This window comes from Poecilia reticulata, linkage group LG23, assembly GCF_000633615.1.
Source record: "Poecilia reticulata strain Guanapo linkage group LG23, Guppy_female_1.0+MT, whole genome shotgun sequence".
Lineage (NCBI taxonomy): Eukaryota > Metazoa > Chordata > Actinopteri > Cyprinodontiformes > Poeciliidae > Poecilia > Poecilia reticulata.
This window is the reverse complement of record NC_024353.1, coordinates 96642-105200: the sequence shown is the minus strand read 5'-3', so window position 1 is coordinate 105200 and position 8559 is coordinate 96642. Positions and strand designations below refer to the sequence as shown.

Below are 8559 nucleotides of genomic sequence, written 5' to 3'. Positions count from 1 at the left end.
ATATTAGCCCCGCCTACCAGGGTAGCCCCGCCCACAATGTTAGGTCCGCCCATAATCTTAGCCTCGCATACCAGGTTAGCCCCGCCCACAACATTAGCCCCGCCTTCCGGGTTAGCCCCGCCCACAATATTAGGCCGGCCTACAATATTAGCCCTACCCACCCGGTCATGTCTGCACGTTTCCAGCTAACAATAATCTCTCTACTTTTCCCAACTTAGCAACTTTCTTGCAATATTTTGCGACATTTCAGATAAAACATAAATTGGTATCAGCCAAAATCAGAATCGGCAGGTCAGGGTTTTTAAAGATCAATAATCAGCGATCAGCCAGAAAACCACAATCAGTGCAGCCCTGATGCGAAAACACATTCTCATATATCAATTAACTTTAAATTCTAATAATATTTAACAATGGAGCTGGAAGGTATTTTAAATATCCAAAATAAATAAACAAAACAACAAATAATAATAATTACAAAGTCTCTGGAAACAAAATTATCCTTAAAGAAAAGCAGCAAACTGAAGACTTTCATCACAATGCAAATGGAAGTTATTGATTTTGCTTGTAATTTATCATGTGATTAATTGATTTATTGCGACAGGCCTGTCGTTGATACCGATGCTAATACCGATACTTTTTGTCATCTAAACTTGATTTATTATCAAACCTCTGACATCTTGGTGTTTTTTTTGGTTTTTACCTTTGAATTATATTATTAAAACTTAAGAAAGAATTTGAACAAAGTTGAATTAGATACTTTAATAGCTAATTAAAAAGATAAACAGAAAGAATATAATAAAATGTGTTTTTTCCTAAATAAAGCACAAAAAAATATAATTTCAGAGAAAGTGAAAACTAAATCCTTTTTGAGGTGGAGTTAAGAAACTACAACACAAAAATAAACTAAAATTTCACGAGGAAATGTATATATTATGGTGAAAACAGATTATTGTTATAAAATGGGAGGGTTGTTTTCCTGTTATGGATGTTTAAAAGACCCAGTTGGTTTTGTTCCTGCAGCAGTAAAATCATCCGGTTCCTTCAGGAATCATAAAATGCTTTTAATCCAATAAAACTTTATTAATCCCTCGTCAGGCTGAAAGCTTCAACTCCTGCTTTCCTGATGAAATCAGAGAAAGCTGGAGTTTCACCAACGTTGAATTTTATTTCTGTTTTTAGCTTTTTCCTTAATGATGAAACACGTTTTCACACCCTGACCTTCATTTGAATGTTTTTTGTATTTGTCCTTCAGTAAAGGGATCAGTGAGTCTAGAGATTTAATCCTTAATTTTCTTCTGGGTTTCCTCATTTTTATCACTTTAATGTTTTCAGATAATCAAATAAACTTTATTACAGGCAGTTTTCATGATTATTTTATTTATTAGGAGAGTAAAAATCAATCCACCACTGCTGATTTATTATGTAATTGTTAAACGATTATTAAGATTCAAGTTCAGATATAATCAAGCAATTTCAGTTACTTTATATTCTCCTGATAGCATTAAGCTAACCTTAGCATTTTAGCTAATACATGAATGTTAGCATACTGAGTGGAGTAGGTCACTGTTACGCAACATGCTAGTGATAACTTACATCCTACTGGTAGTATCAAAATGCTAGTGACTGTGTGCTAGTGATAGCCATCATGCTAACATTAGCCTTATAGCTAAAATAAGCATTTTGGCTAAGAGACTAAGGATTTTAGCTAATTTTTTAAAAAGTTTTTGTTGGCTCTAGTGGCCTTTATTTGAAAGTAGTTTGACAGGAAACAGGGTAATGAGAGAGGAGGAAGACATGTGGCAAATGTCACCAGGCCAGGAATCAAACCTGTGACCACCGCCACAAGGACTAAGGCCTCAATACGTGGGTCATGCTTTGCTCCTACGCCACCACAGCACCATGGATTTTAGCTCATTTTTGATGTGTTGGTCACATTTAGCATACTGAAGGAAGTATGTCAATGTACATCCACATGCTAGTGATGCTATTTAAGCTAGCCTTACTGTGTTAGCTAACTTTTTATCATCGGTACGCTGGACTCCAACGTACACACACACTTTGGCAGGCTGCTTTAAAATTTCTTCAGAAAAGTTGCGGTTATTCTCTACAGTCCGGCGTAAAACAAAAGCCCTGACGAACCTCTGGAGTTGTCGCGTCTTATAAAAGTTGGCCTTGATCTTAAAGGCGGCAGAGCTGGAACTTTGATCTGCTTTCCGCTCTGCCTGCAGGAGTTTTCCTTCTCCATCAGGAGCGACGCAGGTTTCCCTGATTAAAAAACAAGCTGAGGTTATCTGGCTGTCGACACGCAGACCCATTAATGTCACACAGACTCGCTTTAGAGCGAGACCTAGATCTGCTAATTAGATGCTGATTACATCAACAGTTGCTGTTGATGATGAAGTTTATCAATATTTAATCTGTTTTTCCACAAAGCTCCAGTTTCTACAGACGAAACATTTTCTCTTGCCTGGAATCCGGAGCTGAATGAACAAGTTCTGAATTATAGAAGATCAATAAAACTATATGTTAACTAGAAATGTCATTTCTATGCTTTCAGTTTCTGGTTTGCATGAATTACTGCATCAATGCGGCGTGGCATGGAGGAGATCAGCCTGCGGTTCTGCTGGGGTTCTGGAACCTTCAGGTAGTCTGGATCGTTGGTTCTGGTGTCTCATCTAAAACTGAACCGATTCATCGATTATTAAAGCAATTATCAACTAATTTAGTAATCAATTAATCATTAACTGGAGCCTACAGACTCAACAAAAAAGAACAAATGGCTTTTGGCAGAAATATATAAATACAACGTTTATGTTATTTAAAGGACAAAATAAATTACAAAAAAATCACTTGGAAAAAAACTGTTTCTACATAATCAGATGGAAATTTTGGTATTTTAATTACCAAAATTACAATAATTTGGATAATTATCAAAAAGTATCAGGCAGGTAAAAGATGTTTTTCCTAATCAGTTTTTTTCAATAAAAAACTGATGAACAGAAACTGCAGGCGTGTCTGTCTGTCTGGTGAATTTCTGGTTAAAACATGTTTGTTTTTCATTCAGTGGGGAGAAAATCCACAAATTTTACCCAAGTGAGAATACTTCAAAATAAAATTACTCAAAAGTACAGCGAAGTAAAAATGCGTTTCAGAAAAATACATTTTTTTCCAAAATGACTCAAATAAAGTTAACTAGCTCCGACAGAACTCTGATTAAATCCTTAACTGTCATTAGATGCTGAGATCTGCGCTGGTTTTGCGGGTTTTACGTTGTTTTGGGCTGGAGACCGTCAGATCTGGCAACCTGAGCGCGTTGACCCCGGGCACCAAACGGGCTAGGACCGCCCCTGCGTGCGTGGGGTTTCCACAGGAAGCTCTAAAAGAGGCAGACCCGCATCAGCTGCGCCCAGACGCAACATCTCCTGCTGTTTGTCCCTTCTCCGCCTCCGTCTCTCCGGAGCGCCACCATGCGCTCCTTCAACGCCACGCAGCGGAACCTGAGCGGGACCGCGAACCACTCCGACCCGTTCGGGCGCAACGAGGAGGTGGCCAAGCTGGAGATCACGGTGCTCAGCCTGGCGTTCGTGGCGGCGGTGGCGGGGAACCTGAGCGTCCTGCTGGCCATGCTGCGCAGCCGCAGAAAGCTGTCGCGCATGCACCTGTTCATGAAGCACCTGAGCCTGGCCGACCTGGTGGTCGCCTTCTTCCAGGTGCTGCCGCAGCTCTGCTGGGAGGTCACCTTCCGCTTCTACGGCCCGGACTTCCTGTGCCGCATCGTGAAGCACCTGCAGGTTCTGGGCATGTTCGCCTCCACCTACATGATGGTGATGATGACCGTGGACCGCTACGTGGCCATCTGCCACCCGCTGCGCAGCCTGCAGCAGCCCACGCAGCGCGCGTACATCATGATCAGCTGCAGCTGGGCGTGCAGCCTGCTGCTCAGCTCCCCGCAGTACTTCATCTTCTCCCTCAGCGAGGTCCGGCCCGGTTCGGCCGTCTACGACTGCTGGGGTCACTTCGTGGAGCCGTGGGGGCTGCGCGCCTACATCACCTGGATCACGGCGGGGATCTTCCTGGTTCCGGTGGCCGTGCTGGTGTTCTGCTACGGCTTCATCTGCAGGACGATCTGGAGGAACCTGAAGGGCAAAACGCGCAGGAAGGGCGCGGCGGACGCTTCGGCGGCGGGCGGCAGGTCCGGGATCCTGGGCAGGAACTCCGTCAGCAGCGTCTCCACCATCTCCCGCGCCAAATTACGCACCGTCAAGATGACTTTCGTGATCGTGGTGGCTTACGTGGTGTGCTGGGCTCCGTTCTTCACCGTTCAGATGTGGTCCGTGTGGGACGAAACCTTCTCCTGGCACGGTGGGTCTCACTTTCTGCTCCCAAATTAGAACAAAATTAGAGTTTTTATTCCGGTAGCGCTTTTCTAACGACGCGTAAAAGACGCAGATCTGCGCTTTTTCTCTGCAAAAACTGATTTTTAAATGAAAATAAACGAACAAACTGTTAATTTTTCTTTTCATAACAGCTTTTAACTTCCTGTTTTATGTTTTATTTGATTTATTGAAGTTCTCTGTTTGTAATTTAGCTCCATTCCTGGAAGTTAAGAGTGTTTTTACAAGATTTCCTCCTGGCACCGCAGATCTCACTTCCTGCTGCTAAATAATTATAGATTTTATTTGTGTAGCGCTTTTCTAACGAGGCTCAGATCCGCGCTTTAGTCTGTAAAACGGAAATGTTTATGAAAATAAATCAAGAAAATGTTTATTTTCCTTTCCACAATGTCATGTTTTATGTTTTGTTTGAGTTTTTTATAAGACCTCCTGACACCGTTGGTCTGACTTTCTGCTTCTATATAATAATAATAATAATAATAATATTAGATTTTAGTTAAAGTTTGCTAAACGGAATATTTACGAAAATGAATCAGCAAACTGTTAATTTTCTTCTTCCTAAAAGCTTTTAATCTGTGATTAATGTTTTATATTGTGATTCCTGAGTGTTTAGAAAAGATGAATAAAATTATTATTATAAGTTTTAGTACTATATTCTCATCCAAACTGTTTGTCTCGTTCTAAACTTTTAAAATTAAATTATAAGTTAAATCTCTAAATGACCAAAACGTCTTTAGTGCTAATTAATTATCCTGTATCCACAATAATTCACTTTAATTTATATTTGCTGTAGTAATTAAATACAATTCATATATTTGTCTTCTGTTACCTAAAAATGCAATTTGTCATTTTTTAAAATGTAGTTTTTAATATTTACACAAATTAGTTAAAGTTTCTTTTTCCTTTAAAATCAACAAGAAATTATATTTTTAATGAAAAACATAAAGAATGAACAACTAAAATATTTTACGGCACTAAAAAAACTGTAGAGACAAAAGTGTTTTCATGAAAATTAAAAATATTAACCATTTATGTTAAAACATCAGAAGGTGAAATCATGAGGAAAAAGTGTTAAAATGTTGAGGAAAACTTTTCACATTTCATCGTTTGAATCAGCAAATGGTAACAAATGTCACTTTAACAGCTGAAAATCTGTATCGTGATGATAAACGGACCAATAATAACATCGGCCGATACCGATATATCGCACAAAGTTATAATATTACAGGGGAAAAGTCAGAATAAAATCATATTGCAAGAGTAAAGCTGAATAAGAATAAAGTCAAAATAATACCGGAAGAAAGTCGTTATTATCCTAGAATAAAGCAAAATTATCAAAATAAAGTCGTACAACAATAATGTCATAACATTACCAGAATAAAGCTGTACGACAAAAAAGCTGAAATAATACAAGAATTAATTTGTCCGACAAAAGACTTGTAGTCTCTTAAAGTCGTACGAGAAAAAAGTCGCAATAACACGAAATTAAATTCAGAAAAAAGTCGTATGAGAAAAAAGTCGTAAAGATGAGAATAAAGTCAAAATACTAGAAGAATAAAGTTGTTACAACTTTATTTTCAAAATATCACAACTTTATTCTTGTAATTTTATTTTATTCGTGTACTTTGACCCCCATACACCGTCGTAATGACCTCGGATCACCAAATATGCAAATTAGATTATGACATCATCCAGTGACTTTGAAAGGCAGCCAATAGCTAACTCCCTTGCTGAGACGTTTATGTCGGTGGGTTCAGACTCCAGAAATGATTCAAGCTGTTAATCATCCAGGTGAAACGCTGTTGAAACTCAACCTGGTGATTTTTTAAAAAACGTAATTTTTTCCGCCCTGCAGACTCGGAGAACCCGGCGGTGACGCTGTCCGCCCTGCTGGCCAGCCTCAACAGCTGCTGCAACCCCTGGATCTACATGATCTTCAGCGGCCACCTGCTGTCGGACTTCCTGGGCCTGCTGCCCTGCTGCCGCCGGCTGCGGGACCGGCTGCGGCAGCAGAACTCGGACAGCAGCATCCGGCGCACCACGCTGCTGTCCCGCCTGCAGGCGCCGCGGCCGTCCGACCTCAACTTCACCTTCAAAAACTGTCCGCCGGCCACGCCGCCGTCCTGACTGCAGACCCGCCCGACCGGCTGGCATCAGCCCAGGGAGCTAAAGGAGAGCTCGGTTCGGTCCAAACGGGGAACGTTCACTTCCCGTTGTGGGTTCAGCAGCACTTTTCATGGCGGCTTTGTTAAAGGGGCAGTATCATGTAAAAACGACTTTTTCTAACTTTCCGTCATGTTTTAATGTTTTTCCCTCGTGAAAAACAAACCTGGAGAGTTGCTTTGATTCTTTCATGCGTGTTTGAGACATCATTTAATCGCCATGGCAACCATTCAACTGTTAAAACGCCTGGCTGGGCTTAGCCCCGCCTTCGAGGCGCAGCTCCTCCCCCACTCAGCTCCTTCAGACTAGCCAGCAGCAATTAGCAAACACCTGGTGGAGCTGCAGAGCTCGTCATGGAGTTATTCTCAGAGCAACGCTGGTAAAGGGTTAATAGAGGAGCCATGTTGGGATGTCTTCCTGAGGGCGGAGCTTCTTAAAGAGACAGAGGCCCAATTTTAAATTACATTGTAAAACTTCTTCCAAGTCATGTTTGATATATAGAACATTTTTATAACAGCTGACTGTAACATAGTTAATCAGTCAATCAATCAATTAATTAATTAATCATGCTATAAAGTGGAAAACGCATCATGCTGCCTCTTTAACATATTTCAGATGTAAAATAAAGGAATATGGCGCCAAACGGATGGTTTACCAATACAAGCTGGTGCTAAGCAGTTATTAAATAAAGGTCACCTGGAAGCCATAATTGTTTTGGCTTTAAGGACAACTAGGATAAAAGAAAATCTAAAATGTGGTAAAAAGTTTGTTTATTTACCTTTATTTTTTTTGGTTGTAAATTCTTCTAAGCTTAAATAAACATCCAATAAATTTGGATTAATGAAAAAATACTGAGAATAATCTGGATTACCATCTGCTGCAATCCTAAAACTCCAAACACAATTTAGATGTTATTCATGGCTGTTCTACGTAGCTGAGTAAATTCTGGTTTTGGGTTAGACCCGAGGATCTAAAATGTGTTGTGAGCCAAAAAGCAGCTAAAAACAATAAAAACTGAACAACATTATCATGTTTCCAGTTCCCACTCATGTGTTTTCCTTCGTAGGCAGGATGTTGTCTCCAGAGGACTTGCTTTCGGTTTGTATTTTCTAGAAAATAATCCAGTAAGCTGTAGGTTTGTTGTGTCACTCGCTTAGTTCAGTAGAAAACAGTGATTGTTGTTCAGGCCTGAAACAGGGACATTGATTTCCTGACAGCTGGAATCTAATGACCTTCATGGGACGTTTAAATACAGGAACCAGATCTGGAACGTCAGCTTTGCAAATGTATTATATTCTCGGCATGTTTACATTTCTTACATAAATACTGAGAATATACAGGTTTTTTATTAACATTAAAGCTAATTAGATGATTACATAAAAATTTTCCCAAGAGGAAAATCACTGATTCTCCTTCATGGAAACCATTGAAACCTTTGAAATGTGGCTGCAGTTGAACTTGATTTAACTTGATTTCCTGAATGGAAACTGATTCAAAGCCAGAGTTTATAAAACCTAATGGATGTAATTTAGTTTATATTAATGGAAGTTCTCTTTACCAAGTCAAACTCCGTTACTGGTTGAGGTTTGGGTCATTTATTTACCTCATCCCACTCATCTTCCTCACTAAAATCACTGAAACGTCACTTCATCCCACTCATTCTCCAGATTTCTCCTACCCACTCATTTTCATCCCAATAATCTTTCTGTATTGTTTTAAAGCCCCAGTTTAACTAACTCATCCATGTCAATCTTCATTGTAGCTCTTTTTATCCCACTCATCCCCTCATACTGGTTTCAAATTCACCCTTTGCTGCATTTATTCTTCTCGCTTCTCTTCCATCAACCCAGTTCATCCCACTTATCATCCTCATAAGTTATTAGCCCCACCATTTAACCCACTCATTCTCCTCATTTATCTTTCTCACCCTTTCCATTCAACTCATCACCTTAAAGCTTTTTAAAAACTCCTAATCGCCCCTTTAGCCATTTCTCATCCCTGT

At 40.0% G+C, this 8559-nt stretch overlaps 2 protein-coding genes across 2 annotated transcripts in view; both read left to right on the top strand.

Annotated features, from left to right (window-relative positions):
* Nucleotides 1–2578: 2578 nt before the first annotated feature.
* Nucleotides 2579–8559, top strand: part of LOC103459081 (acyl-coenzyme A thioesterase 1-like) — a 25079-nt gene continuing 19098 nt past the window's right edge. The window contains exon 1 of the mRNA XM_008400312.2: nt 2579–2644. The gene's annotated coding sequence lies outside the window, so the exon portion shown is untranslated. The remainder of the gene's footprint in view (nt 2645–8559) is intronic.
* LOC103459088 (arg8-vasotocin receptor-like) lies at nt 3381–6612 on the top strand. Its single transcript, XM_008400322.2, has 2 exons — nt 3381–4362; nt 6250–6612. The coding sequence occupies exons 1-2, from the start codon at nt 3468–3470 to the stop codon at nt 6519–6521; spliced, it is 1167 nt and encodes a 388-aa protein (XP_008398544.1). The 5' UTR covers nt 3381–3467; the 3' UTR covers nt 6522–6612.

Excerpts from the sequence above, each read along its gene's own strand:
- LOC103459088 (XM_008400322.2), top strand. The coding sequence starts at position 3,468 with ATGCGCTCCTTCAACGCCACGCAGCGGAACCTGAGCGGGACCGCGAAC. Across the intron at positions 4,363-6,249 it reads CGAAACCTTCTCCTGGCACG|ACTCGGAGAACCCGGCGGTG; the intron begins GTGGGTCTCACT and ends TCCGCCCTGCAG.